Source organism: Oryx dammah, unplaced genomic scaffold (genome assembly GCF_014754425.2).
Source record: "Oryx dammah isolate SB20612 unplaced genomic scaffold, SCBI_Odam_1.1 HiC_scaffold_11, whole genome shotgun sequence".
In the NCBI taxonomy this organism is placed as follows: Eukaryota; Metazoa; Chordata; class Mammalia; order Artiodactyla; family Bovidae; genus Oryx; species Oryx dammah.
Window position 1 is genome coordinate 4147314 of NW_024070195.1, and position 14799 is coordinate 4162112.

The 14799-nt window shown below is 46.1% G+C and overlaps 1 protein-coding gene across 4 annotated transcripts in view; it reads right to left on the reverse strand.

The window, feature by feature from the left end:
- SSR1 (signal sequence receptor subunit 1) overlaps positions 1-14799 on the reverse strand; it is a 28166-nt gene that overhangs the window by 4360 nt on the left and 9007 nt on the right. The window contains exons 6-9 of one of the 4 annotated variants that reach the window (XM_040249398.1): positions 14323-14401; positions 12861-12954; positions 12566-12580; positions 9605-9668 (exon numbers count right to left, since the gene is read on the reverse strand). In XM_040249398.1, the coding sequence (XP_040105332.1) occupies positions 9605-9668; positions 12566-12580; positions 12861-12954; positions 14323-14401 (252 nt within the window). Of the gene's footprint in view, positions 1-7406; positions 9669-12248; positions 12296-12565; positions 12581-12860; positions 12955-14322; positions 14402-14799 lie in introns of those variants that run through there. The other 3 variants (XM_040249401.1, XM_040249399.1, XM_040249400.1) reach the window with 3 other exon arrangements.

Consider the following 14799-nt stretch of genomic DNA (forward strand, 5'->3'; position numbering starts at 1 on the left):
GGGCTGCAGATAACCCCACTGATGTCTTAGCACAGCGTCTGATGACTGGGGGTGGGCGCGGCGCGCAGGACGCCCAGGCGGGGGTTTGCACTGGTGGGAGGAGGTGGTTTGCTTTTGCTGTTGTTCAGTCCCTAAGTCGTGTCTGACTCTTTTGCAACCTCATGGACTGCAAGCCACCAGACTCCTCTGTCCATGGGATTTCCCAGGCAGGAATACTGGAGCGGGTTGCCATGCCCTACTCTGGGGAATCTTCCCGACCCAGGGATCAGACCCAGGTCTCCTGCACTGGCAGGCAGATTACCGCTGAGTCACCAGGAAGGCTTTAGGGGCGAATGATCCCTGAATCTTGCCGGGAAAGCCCGGGGCAGCCGTGGGAATGAACCTGGAGGCTGTACCACCCGTGAGCAGCAGGGGGCAGCAGAACCTCCCTGAGCAGCCGCGATCCCAGGGGCCGGGGGACAACTCCGGCTTCAAAATGCTTTCCTTTCACTTGGAGGATTTTGGCAGAGGAGGAATACTGCTGCTGATGAAACCAAGAAGACCGATGCAGGCAAGGAATTCCTCCCTTTTTAAAAGACTTCATGACACCGCCGGTCTCCTGACCTCAAACACTGCTTGAAGGGGGCTGGTGCTGCTGCGGAGTCTGCTTTGCTCTGTCCTCATGGTGGTCTTGCAACGGGGGAAAGGGGACAGCTTGTCACCGCTGATGGCTTCAGGGTCTCAACCTGGCATACTTTGCTAAGCTTAGATTATACATTTAACAAAAAATAAAAAACGTTTAAGGTTTACAATCCACTCACGCTTTGGGACGAGACCCGGTTTTGACTCCCTCACTGGTCCCCTTCCGATCCGGAGCTGACCTACGGGATTTTCCGTGAGCCGCTCCCCGGCACTCTCGCCGTTTCAGGGGCTCTGTGTTGGTGGTGGAGCTGTAGCCCTGTCTCCCCTAGCACCCTCATCCCACAGCTGTCCGTCCGTCCATCCGTCCCCGTGAGGCTGGAGGGCCCAGGTGGACACGCAGGTGCGCCGGGATGAGAGCCTGTGTGAACCCAGGGCCGGCAGGGCAAACTGTTTTCTCCTGGGTTTTCAGGGCCTGGGGGCTGGGAGACAAGCACTCCTGTGAAGGCTCTGGACAGATGTGCTTGTATCCATCTCAGCTTTTTAAAAAAACATGTCTATCTTTGGCCGTGCTGGGTCTCTGCTGCCGCACGCAGGCTTTCTCTAGTTGCAGAGAGCAGGGCTCCGGAGGACAAGCTCAGCAGGTGTGGCTCACAGGCTTGAATTCTCCGCGGTGCATGGGATCTTCCCGGACCAGAGATTGAACTCATGTCCCCTGCATTGACAGGTGGATTCTTACCCACTGGGCCACCAGGGAAGTCCCCCAGTCTCAACTCTGCCACTTTGTAGCTGGCCAATCTTTAGTACCTTATTTAACTGGTACCTCCCTTTCCTCGTCTGCAAGATGAGAGTGTTCCTACTTCCCTGTAGGGCTGGGACATTAACTCCTATTTATAAACACCTATTCAAAAGCAGAGACATTACTTTGCCAACAAAGGTCTGTCTAGTCAAGGCAATGGTTTTTCCTGTGGTCATGTATGGATGTGAGAGTTGGACTGTGAAGAAGGCTGAGCGCCGAAGAATTGATGCTTTTGAACTGTGGTGTTGGAGAAGACTCTTCAGAGTCCCTTGGACTGCAAGGAGATCCAACCAGTCCATTCTGAAGGAGATTGGTCCTGGGTGTTCTTTGGAAGGAATGATACTGAAGCTGAAACTTCAGTACTTTGGCCACCTCATGCAAAGAGTTGACTCATTGGATAAGACTGATGCTGGCAGGGATTAGGGGCAGGAGAAGGGGACGACAGAAGATGAGATGGCTGGATGGCATCACCAACTCGATGGACATGAGTCTGAGTGAACTCTGGGAGTTGGTGATGAACAGGGACGCCTGGCGTGCTGCGATTCATGGGGTCGCAAAGAGTTGGACACAACTGAGCAACTGAACTGAACTGAACCACAGGCCAGGTACCATTTTCAAGACTCAGTGACGTGGTTAAGTGGGAATTCCTGCTGTCATTCATGAAGCTTACAATTCCAAACGGGGTGGCGGGCGGTGGAAGGACCAGCAGCTTCAGACCCAAGTGGGGACGAGGGTGACCCAGAGGGGGACTGTGAGGTGGTGCGGGGGTCGGGAGCGGGGCGCGCCTTGGACGCGGCGAGCTGTCAGGGAAGGGATGGCCTGGACAGGGCACCCCGGCGCAGGGCGAGCCCTGGGCAGAGATGGTCACTGCCGGGGCTGCAGGGGAGCAGGGCGTGGGCGGAGCAGGTGAGGACCACATCGCCTGTGGGTGCCAGCCGCCTCCCTGTCCCCTCACCAGTCTGCCTGCGGGCACTGGAGGGTCTGGCATAGAGCCTGGCACGTGCCCAGACGGCCATGCTGGTGGTTTATTAACAGCTGAGAAGCAGGCCTGGGTTCCTTCCAAGGAAAGATGCTTTTATGGATTTTCTACCCATCTACCTTAATTTTCTCTCAATGTGTAAAAACAACAAAAACATCTAAGTTTTAAATGAGCTAACTTTCTTTACGGGCTACAGTAAAGCTGCCCGCAGCCACTGGGACTTTTACACTCATCATAGGAGGCTCACATAAATTTAACACATATATTTATTTTTTCTATTATAAAATGTAAGCACATTACAAATACTTTGAAAAGGAAAAAACCACCACCACCCTGCCACAGAAACTGCTTTCACTGTTTTGCATATTTATTTTCAGACTTTGGAGTAACCTGACATTTATTTAATACTGAGTATTTCAAGTGCTGTAGAGGAAAAATTAAAATGCTGGTTCTTACTGCCCTAATATTTTTTAATTCATTTCCTTTTAGCAGACAAGACTGAAAATATTACATAGTTACAAAGACTAAATCCCCTAAATATGCCCAGCTTCTTATCCAAGGTTATTTTTTCTATGAAGAATACCATTAATTCAACAAATCCTGAAGGTAATTTTAGGTACTGACTCAGTGATAGTGAGTCAGTACTGACTCTGGTGACTTGGTGAAACCAGAGATATATCTCGGCTTGCTTAAAAACATCTAAACAGTCAGGGTAAGCAGTCTCTAATCCGGGAACCAAAACTTAATACACAAATACGTGTACGTGTGTGTATGTGTGTGGGGGGAGGTGTCTTAGGGCCTTACTTGAAAAGTCACGCAGCACATGTAAAGCTCGTCTTCAACCATCTTCAATCTCAAGAAAGACTTTGTAACTTGAAAGGTCTAAGTTTTATAAGCTGAAAATATGTGAAGCTTTTTACAAATTCCAGAGGGAAGTGAAGATCACGATCCTACTTTTCCTTTTGCTCAATATTTTAAATGCACTTCATGCTTCTCAAAGATCCTGAAGCCCAGCAGTAAAACTCACTGGCACTTTATGAAGCATTTTGTATTGCGTAAAAATCCTTTAACAATCAGCTTGAATTAGGGATATGCAAATAATAAAAGGATGTGTTTTGACAGCCTATAAGACTAGTGCAGGGGGGCAGAACGGACAAAGGGAAATAACCACGGAAAAGATGGTGTTCTTGGGTTTACCAAGCTGGGAGAACTTCGACTTCCAGATGCTCAAGGAGCAGGAACTAGCTCAAACATTTCATGAACTAGTCAGTTCTGAACGGTGGCCGGGTAACATTCTCAGACACAGTCACTGATGAGATGCACACTGCAGAACACTGTCCTAAGCAGCCTAACAGCCAGGCTGCGGGAATTAAGACGGTGAACACCCGAGTCCTCCTGCGCCGAAGCAGGAAACGGAGAAAGCAGCATTCTGAACCAGAGGCATTCCGCCTGTGCTGAGTGGATTCAGAGTTCTTTACAAGCCCTTAAATCTCTACAATTTTGAAATGGAAAAAACTGAGATCTAATTTAACTCATGTGTGCTGTGTGCTGAGTCGTGTCCGACTCTCTGCGACCCCGTGGACTGTAACCCACCAGGCTCCTCTGTCCCTGGGATTCTCCAGATGAAGCGGGTTGCCATGCCTTCCTCCAGGGGATCTTCCCGACCCAGGGATGGAACTGCGTCTCTTCTGTCTCCTGCACTGGCAGGCGGATTCGTTACCACGGTGTCACCAGGCAAGCCCAATTTAATTCACAGCAGAGGTAGAATTAGTAAGCATGTGTTGAATACTTTAAAGGCAACTCACTGACCTTGGGCCTGAGATCTGACGCTGGATAAACCCGAGTCATGTTACTGAAGAAGGACAAGAAGCAGATCGGGAGATGGATGGAGGGGTAGAGGGTGAGGAGAAAACGTTTCCGCGAAGGTGAGTCCCAGGTGGTTATAAGGGCAGGGGATCTGAGGGCCAGGGGGCAGCCTCACGGGTCAAGGCCAGGGACGGGCGGCACACGCGGGCAAGCGGGGAGCTGAGACCCCGCGAGAGGTCTCCGCGACGGAAGCCGAGCTGACGGCCCAGCGAAGAAGGGGACCTGGAGCCGGAACCAGCTGGCGCGAGCTGAGGCCGGGAGAGTCCCCGTCCGGGGCGCCCTGGGGGGCGGCCACGTCCACCCAGCAGGCCGCCGGCCCGGCCACAGCTCACCCGGCTGCCTGGGCGCCCGGTCCGGAGAGGCCCCCAGCCCGCCGGCCGGGCCGCCGCGCCGCGCGCCCCGGGGCGCAGGGACGGCAGGCCCCGGCCTCGCCAGGTCGCACCTCCGCTCGCGGGCCGCAGCCAGCGCCGGGGAGGGGCGCGCCCTCAGATCACAGCAGCGGGAGCCCCGCCGCGCCGAGTGCGGCGCTCAGGGCTCCGAGGACGGCCCGCCGGGCGGCGAGGGGCGCCCCGGGCACCTGACTCCCGGCCCCGGGAGCGCCGACGGGACCCGCCTCGCGGGAAGCGCCGGGCGCGGCCCCGGGCGCGGCGGCCTTGACGGGCGTCCGGCGGCACGGCGGGCGGTCAGGGGGCGCCCTGCCCCCGCTCACACTGCCTCCAAGAGGCCCTCGGAGCCGGGGAAGCCGTCCCGGGCGCCCGAGGCCGCGGGGCGCTGAGGGGGCTTCAGGAGCGTTTGGGGGCGGCGACGGCACTCAGGGCGCCCCTGCTCAGCGGGGCGCGGGGCGCGGACCCACCCGGGCCAACCCCCAGAGCTCCCGGGCCGGCCCTGCACGACTACAGCCGGAGCTGGCCGCCCGACGCGTCCGCCTGAAGGCGTTCCCGCGCTCACTAGGCCACCGTTCAACTTCTCTCCCCCAGGGCACCCGGAGCCCCCGCAGCACCGCCTCTCAGCCCCGTGTCCCCACGGCGCGGCAGCTCCCGGTCACCTGCCAGGGCGTCTCAGCACCACAACCCGGGGCGGGGGGCGGGGGGCAGGATCCCCAAGCCGGAGCCCGGGGCCCCCACCCAAGGAGGGCAATGGGATTCGAGCCTAAGCAGATCCAAGGGGTCCTCACTAGTCTTTAAAGAGAACAAACCCCCTGAACGTTGAAGGACACAGGCCTGCGTCTAGGACACCCGCTGGGCCTCGAGGGACGAGCTGCCATCTCGCGGTCGCCGGCTGGCCCACCAGACACCCCACCCCTCCCGGCAGTCCTCTCTCTCGAAGACGGCCAGCGAACGCCGGCCCCCGTTTCTTTGTCTTCTTTAGACCCCAATAAGTTTCCACACGACTATGAACTAGAAGCTGGCGGCAGCAGGCCAGCGGAGGGGCGGACCCCCCCACAAGGTGACCGTCGCAGCCGCCTGCCTGAGGGACAGCGGCCAGGGCCCGTCAAGCCGTCTTTTGCTGGGATCTATGAACGCGAAGGCTCGTCCTTTATGGGATTCTAGGGGATCCTCTGCTTTCCTGGGAACCCCATCTGCACGGGGAGACAGGACATACGCCCAGCTCCCTGCGTCCCGCCCTGGGCAGTGAGCACGGACATCTTCACTCTCACCTCTAACATGAAGATGAGCCTGTCAATCCCTGAAAACGAACGTTTATCCTGAAGAAAGTGTTTTTAACCACCATGATTTTGAAATTAATAACAGGTTATCAGAACTTCCTGGCAGCCAGATTCTAGAAAACTTAGTATTTGTAAGCTGCCCCAGTGCTTGGTTTGACGGCTTCTGCCTTGACCCTGGTGCAGGGAAAAGGATATGAGGGTCGTATCGTAGTCAGGCCAACCCCAGAGGCAGTCTGTAACCTCGTGCGAGCTTGCTTCAACTCGAGGTTTGGTTTTTTCCCTGGTGCATAAAAGGAACAGCGTCACCTCTCAGCAGGCTGTTGTGATGGTTTAGGAGATAAATGGAAAGGCCCAACACAACACAGCACGTGGTTGACGTTTAGTAAGTTCTTTCCCTGCCGCCTTAATGGAACCCAAACCCTAGTCATATTCCTGTGTGAAAGTGAAGGTGGCTCAGTCGTGTCCGACTCTCTGTGACCCCATGGACTACATAGTCCATTGAATTCTCCCGGCCAGAATACCGGAGTGGGTAGCCTTTCCCTCCTCCAGGAGATCTTCCCCACCCCGGGATGGAACCCAGGCCTCCCACATTGCAGGCAGATTCTTTACCAGCTGAGCCACAGGGAAGTCATATTCCTACCTGATTCCAAAGTCTGAAACTTCAGATTACGTAGTTAACTACTGTTAAAGTCCAGCCTTTTGTGTAAAAGAATAAAATCATAGGAATCCCGAAGACATTATTCAGATGCTGGCAAGTCAGTCCCCAAGTTTTGTTACTTCTGCCTGCTCTCTTGTAAGGATGACGATCTTACCGATACATATTAGCTTGACAACAGAACCTAGAACACTCCCTAGACAACCAGGGTCTTATTTATGCGTCAGGCTGCTCTTCACTAAGCTGGGGATGCTAGTTCAAAGAAAAGTAGGATTTTACTTAACAAAATGAGAATGAATTGACTGGTTTTACAGTTATAAATGACGCTGTCCAAAACTCTGGTAAACTACTTCACATCTGGAAATGTCTTTAAATGGAAGGGTGTAATTTAGCAAAATCCTGTAGAAATGATGTGTACTGCCAAGTTCATTGGTTAAAGAAAATCACATCACTTAAATGCACTAGCTAAATAAGCCTTCCCTCATGCTGAGGGAAGGGGGATCACTGATCCGCACGCGTCACGCTATCCACGCCTGCTCCTCTCCGGGGTCACCCCACTCCGGCTTCCCCACAGAGCCAAAACGCAGCTCCAGGCTTGTGAACGCAAGCACACCTTTAGGGCAGGGGCTTTTTAATTTTTTAAGATCTAAATGTGCCTTTTTCTCCTATCAAAGTGACTATTTTCTGACGCTTACTTAAAATTAAAAACTAAAGTCAACGGTCCTTCCCTTCTGACTTCTTTCCCCAGGCGTCTACCTCGGAGTTCATGGGAGAGGAAATTTCTCAAATCCCTTTAGTCAGACCGTGAAATAAGCTGTACACGTGAGGCAAGATCCATGCTTTATCAACACGTTACTCTCACAAGTCCCAGTGACAGGCTCGATACACAAGACTCTCAGTTCATTTTACAGACTCTGGAACCAAGGTGTTCAAAAGGTGAATTCTGAAACCATGGTTGGTGCAGCAAATTAATATATCAAAACAAACAAAAGCTTCATCCAAATATTTACATTTAAAAAAGACATTTAAAAAAACAGGCTACTTATTAAGTGTGCTTGAACAAACCATGTGTGGAATTGAATTCCATTCATTATGGAGTTAGTTTCTGCTAAACACTGACGCTACAGAGACCCCTGGCATCTGAAGATTTAAGAATTTTCAAGTGTTCTCAACCTATGCTAAGAAAATAAAACATGACAGATGATTTCCGTGCGCTAATTTGGACCTCAGAAGTGGAAGGGCTAGTACTTAAGGCAGGTTACTCAAGAGTCAGAGGCCTGGCACCCGTAACCGGGCCTGGCTTTGCCGCTGCCTAAGTATCACCAGGAATTCAATAAAATGCTCCGTAGAAGTCAATGAATTTTGTATTACACCTCACTTCATTATATCCCTGTAATTTCACAAACCTGGGACATTCACAAAAATGTTTTGAAATACGTTCCTTCCGAAAGTGGAGGGTCTCCTATATTACATCAAAGTAAAAACCATGCAGTTTCTTAGAGCTCACAGAGCTTTTCCAAAGTAAACTATTGATCATACAGCCCAATTAAAAACTCAAACACTGTTTCACAGGCACAGAAAAGTCACAGCTCAGCATAGCCAATGCAGTTAATCCGACACCTCAGCCCCGCTTGCAAAGCGGTTCACAGCTATACAGTCACTCGTTTCCTTGACGTCAGCTTTGGCTCAGATGTTTAAATACTTAAACAACTTGGAAAGATTTTTCATTTCTATTCTGTTATTTTCTTGTGTGAGCATGAGTGTAGGGGGAATTATAATAAAGAGGGATTAAGTTCATTATAATGAAGACAGATAAGGAATAAAACAGCTACTAAAACTTCATTTACCGTTTCCTTACAAAATATATGTAGAAGAATATGGCTTAAAGACAGAGGGGAAAAGCCTCTTATTTGTTCATACTATATTACTCTAGTATACTTATCCAGTCTGACAATGTCAAACTTAATTTACTGTCGAGGGCAAGGAGAACTAAGAGGAATTTTATGAAGTCCAATTCATTTTGGTTTTGAGATTCTAAGTGCTTAAGATTTTGGAGTTTTTCAGATTAACTTTTTTTTAAAAAATCAATAACCAAAACACCCCAAAGATTAGAAAGAAAACAACTGGTTAACCATTAAAAATTATCCAACTCTTATTAGAACTTTGCTTAGTCTGTAGACTAAGGCAACGTTTCTTAAGCAAGACGTTTCTGTTGAGAAAAATGATCTCTTAGGAAAAAAAAACAAAACCAGAGTGGTCTCAAGTCATTCCACAGCTATCCCTTGGGTCAGAAATAGAACAATGGACAAAAACTCAGTTTCCACAAATGTACCATTTTCTTTTTTTTTTTAAGACAGTGACATTGGTTTTATGGATCAAAACCAGAATTTTCATGTTTCACAATTTTGGTGCTAGAGGTCCCCAAATTCCCTAACTCACTGGGGAGGGTTTCTGAAGGTGTGCATTAAGGTAAACAGCAGCAAAATACCCAACAATGTTACTGCTAAAAGCAGCTGCTCCTGCTTGCGCCTTTAGAATACCAGCCGTAAAACAGCAAAAACACGTACATCTGTGGGCATCAGTTGGGATGTGAGCTATTCTAAACAAGAAACAACTGTTAACAGTCCAAGGCAGGACCTCTTCAATCATACTGGGCAAGCGCTGAGTTGTGGGGAGAAAATGTCAGCACATGCCCAAGAGGAGACAGTGCACACATTTAGTATTCTAAAGGCTGCTTCAGGCAAGCCAGCAATGATTCTGCTAAGACCAACTGCTCACATACACACACACGCACACACAAAGATTTTAAAGGTTTTAAAAAAACCAAATTTGTTACTTTAGAAAAATAAATGCAGTGCATTTTCAGCAATATGATCGCCACAGACTCTGATTGCGCCGTCCACACATAAGCAGTAGCCGCCTTCTATGGTGATATGGCTTCTCTGCACTAATTCCCATCAGGCCGAAAAACATTAGGGCGGGTTAGGTAAAGACCGAATTGTTGCACAAAGGAACATTTACTCATCAGATCCCACCGATCTCTTCTGTGCCCGTTTCCTGGGCAACCTTCTTGGTGAAGCTTTATCTGGAAGAAAAGAGAAAGTTTTAACTTGCCTGACTATATAAATGTGTTAAATTCAATAGCATTTTTCTTCAATTTTACCATTTAGTTAAAAAAATAACATACATGCAATAAGACCATCAACAATAAGTGTCTCTTACCCAGTACAGATTTTTAAACTAAACTTTGAAATAATCCTTCAAGAGATTAACTCAAAATGAAAGTCTACATACTTATAAGTTGCTAAGTAAATCTTACAGGGCATCATCACACACACACTTTGACGGGTAATTTTGTATGGTGACAGATGGTAACAAGGCTCACTGCAGTGACCATTTCCCAGTGTATACAAACATCTATCATTAGTTGTATACCTGAAACTGATATGACATTATGTCTGTCCATTAAAACTTTTTGCAACTCGGGCAGGAAAAGATCTAATCTTGGTCACAGTGATATTGCAAAATCTTCCTAAAGTCTACAGCTGAGCATATTTATACCTGCAAAAGGACAATCTTTACAAACAGCATCAACAATTGATACTGGTTACAAACTAAAGACAGTATTTACAAACACAGCACCATGCACTTGGCACCATTTTCAGCAGTTTCACAAATTTACCTGAAATGAGCGGCAAGTTAGAGGAAATTATACAGTATATCAGTATTAAAACTATTCTACACACAAAGCAGTATTTTGCCTTTTCTCTTACGTTAGTCTTAGTGTGGTCTATTAAACCAAACATAACCTGGTGGTGTTCCTTTCACTTTCATCCAATAGGAGGAGTCATCTTGAAGTTGATTTAAAAAGTAAAAGATTGTCTTCTCTCTGACCATGGTCCTTTTTATTTTCTAGGAACACCTAACCTATTAGGAATGTAAGTTCTTTATGGAGTAAGTTACAAATTATAAGTATCTTTCCAGTATAAAAAACACATAGTAAATGTTTAAAAGAATATTTACAAGCTAAAAATTCTTTTTTAAAGACTGTACTTAAGAATTGAGCGCCTGAAGTGTCCCATGAGAGCTGGCCTCTGTGCTTCGGCGGCAGGTTGCTGGATGAGGGGCTCTAGGGATCGGTGCCTGACAGAGAGCACAGAAGCACCTTCTGGTGGAGAAAGCCCAGAACTTTCACCCAGTTTTCAAAAAGGCCAGACTATGAATTAATTGCCTTTTCCACCTCTATTTTATTTTTAAAAGTAATAGCTAATTAATTAGTGTTCACCACCCCCACCAACAATACTTGAGTCAGCCATTTACATGGACACAGCTGTTACTATAGATATGAAATGGTCATTACTGACTCCCAATGTCAACCCCTGCAGCAGAGTTTTAACCACAGAAATACACGATAAAAGTCTCTAAGAACCTGCAAAGCCTATTTGTTCAACAAGAGAATTTCACTCCATCAGTACAACAGCCCAATCCAGCTTACCTTTAACAGTGAGTCTAAAACCTCGCCCACCCACCTGTCTGCCCATCAGCTAAGCAGCAGACACATGAACCAGAGAGCGGCCTGGAGTCATCCAGCTTTGGGAAGAGTGGCTCCAAACGCCGCAAAAGCCCAGAAAGCGGCGTTTCATTTCAGCAAAGAAAACGGATGCATATATGACTCTCCGTCTCCAAAGGAAAAGCACCGCCTCACCACTCCCCCACCCCCTCAGCAAAACCCAAATGCAGTGCCCAATCATGATGCCTGAAGCCAAGCCTCCTTCTTAACTGTAAATGAAAAATAAGTACCGTTCCATAGCATACTGCTAGATTAACACACGTGGTAACACTAGAGCATAATTAGTAAGCGAGACGAGAAACAGGAAATATCATACCCTGCTGAGAACACTACCTTTGGGGAGGGAACTGGAACACTTCCCACAGAGACACACATACGCTGAGAACTAGCTACTCTACCTTTAGGAAATTATCCTGGGTAGGAGAGTGGGCAAAATAGGAGTCTGGGGCCAAATGGTACAAACTTCCAGTTGTAAGTCACAAGGATCTGATACACGAAAGGCAATTACAGTTAAACGATACTGGGCTGCCACCTGAACACGGCTAAGAGAACAGACCTTAAAAGGGTCTCATCCCATCACGAGAAAACACCTGTGTGGGATGGTGCTGACTAGGTGACACGATCACTTCACAAACATCAACTCATTATGGTGTACGTGCAAAACTAACATTACGTGTCAACTACACCTCAATTTTGAAAATTATCCCATCATCTTATATATAAGAATATTCATTGGAGGATTAATTTTAAGAACAAAAAAAACCTGGAAACAGAAACTGTTCTATCCTTCAACACAGAATAGGCTTAATCAATCCTAACACATTTATATAAAAGAACTAAAAGAATACTATATGGTCGGTAAAAACGAGGTAAGTACATAAGTAATCACCACAGACAGACACCCAAGGCACGAGAACTCAGGCTGCAGAACCGTGTGCCACACGAGCCCGTCTGTGAACACAGACACAGAAGCAGCAGGCGTGCAGTGATGCGCGTGTAGAAACCACCTAGAGTAACAGGTGAACACCAGTGACTCATGCAAAATGGGATTGGTGGAGCCAGCAGGTGACGTGAAAATTTTCACCTTAAAAAAATGAGGTCATACTGCTTTTATAATGTTTTTTTAAAAAGTCCACTTACCACTGGAGAGAAAAAAAAAAAAAACAAACACACACTACATTCTCCTGTAAATATTAGTATTTCACCAACTGCATATATAATAAAAACTGGAATTAAACTATCAATCAGTATGATAGGTTTATTCTTTCAAATACAGTGGTAGTTGGCAGTTCATTTTCTAATAAACAGTGGTAGAAAACTGTCGTTCATTAAACTTAATATAAGGCATTCACATGCTGCACAAGAGCTCTCAATACTACATCAAATACCATTAAAAAAATTAATTGCCTCACCTCTTCTACTCTGCACTGAAGCAACAGGAAAGAAAAAAAAGATAGGGAAAGGTTAGGAATATAGAGAACTCACACATCTGTACACAAACTGCAGATGCTGAAACATTTCTAAATTAAAGTATAAATACAGTACACAGTAAAAATGTAAAGCATTTTTTTCATTAATCATATTAGACTCTAGAAGTAATGAAAAGGTAAGTGCTAAGTAGCATCAACCAGGCATTTTTTTTTGGCTAAATCTAAGACACTTACTTCCATTTAAGAGAAAAATTTCCAGCCAAGTTTGAGTACTTACTGATCTGGTTCAGAGTTTCCTGAGGAATCCAGCTCATGTCAACATCATTTTGACTTGAAGTTCCCATCTCTACCTTCTGAATGGGCCTCTTGCGCTGAGAAAACATAAAAATATCACGTTACAGGAGCTCCATTATAGTGTTTTACTCCTGTAATTTAAAAAAGACCTCTATCAAGCTACCTGCTTAAATATCTTAATAGATAAACATGTTCTCTTCTAGTTCTAAAACATATTCCTCGATTATTTTTTTAACTAGACAGGGGGAATCCATGTCCACAGCAATTACAAAGAATAAGGAATGAATCTTCACAATTATTTATTTCCAGTCATTAATGACCTTTTCCTCTGCTCTAAAGCTCCATATGTTAATACAATCGGTAGACCAAGTAAGAACTATTTATACAGTGATTTTTCTCATTTTGGAAATCTTAAGAATAAATTTATTTTCACATTCAACAAAATGTGGGATAATTACTGAAATGCTGCATGCAGATTCCTGCATTGTATCTAAATACACTTAAATAGCTACTATAAATAAAACAAAAACATGCAATCTCAGTTAAGCTAACAGCCTCAAACTTTGTTCCTTGAGTATTCGCAGCAAAACTGCAAGAAAGAAGAGACGTAACTCTTCTCTTCAATCCTGTTCTTTTTTAAAACCCCATCTAATTATTTACGTAAGAAAATGAATTATTACACAGTCTGAAAACTGGATCTGAACACACAGAAAGACAACTGAAAAAAATGGTTTATCCCTAATACATAAATTTATAAAAAATGCTATTTTATGAAAATGAGGTAATGAAAGTGGTAGAAATTAACGTTTAAGCACTATTTCTCTTTAAAAGATAATAACTTAACATGTACTACCAATATCAGAGATTTAACTGCCTGACTTATTGCTTAATAAATAATGATTAACCAAAATATCTAGCAATTGTTTGGAGCCAGTGGACATCAATATATTTGACACAAACCATGTTACATACTGAAAGGAACAGTATGGATTATTCCGTTTGGGGGCTTTTGTTTGGCGGCTGGGGGAGGAGAAGGAGATGAAGAAGCAGGGGAAGAATTAACCACCACGTTCAAAGCCAGGAGACCATGACAACGCTGACACTTCACTTCTCTAGCAAGACCAGAATTCGGCCAATTTCACTTTCTTTTTCAAACCAAGACTCATTTAATTGCTACTTAGAAATCAGCCCTATGATCAAGAGTAAGCTGCATGGCTAATAAGTAAAATAACATATCCATTAACTGCATGTGGCAGAAAATTCTGAACAAACCCAAACATACCCCCAAGGTCTCATCTTCAAGCTTCATTTCAAAAAGCTGTAACAAACCTGTAAGTCTATAAACCCACAGTGAGAGCAAGCAAGCACAAAGATGGAGACTGTCCTTGGCACTGGGCCAACCTCAGAAGACCCGAGACGGAGCGGCTGAGTTCACGCGTGTTTACCTTTCTAGACTCCAGGAGCTGGTGAAGGCCAACGACAACCAGCAGCCCGAGACCCGCCAGGAACATGTACATAAATATGCTGATGCCAAAGGAGAAGACAGAAACTTGCTTCAGTTCGTAAGAAATACCGCAGCTAATCAAAACTACAGTCGCGCTTCAAGTCAGAAGACCTGGGAGGCAACTGCAGTGAGAGTTCTAACACAACGTGTGTTTTCCAAACAATTTGTGGGGGAAAAAAGAGTAAAATATTTTAAATTCAACTAAGATGAAGGTAACAGTTTCATAAATTTACCTTTATCTTTAACATCAAGTAGTCTCCCTCCTACTCTGCCAAAAGGCATATGATCTACAATGAATTACGTCATAATTTGTTATATTCTAAGCTCAGTTAAAATAACTGCATTAGGTTTTGTTCCTCAAAGATCAGATTTTGCACGATTTTATTTAAAAACTACTCTTTGTGAATCGTAAGTATAC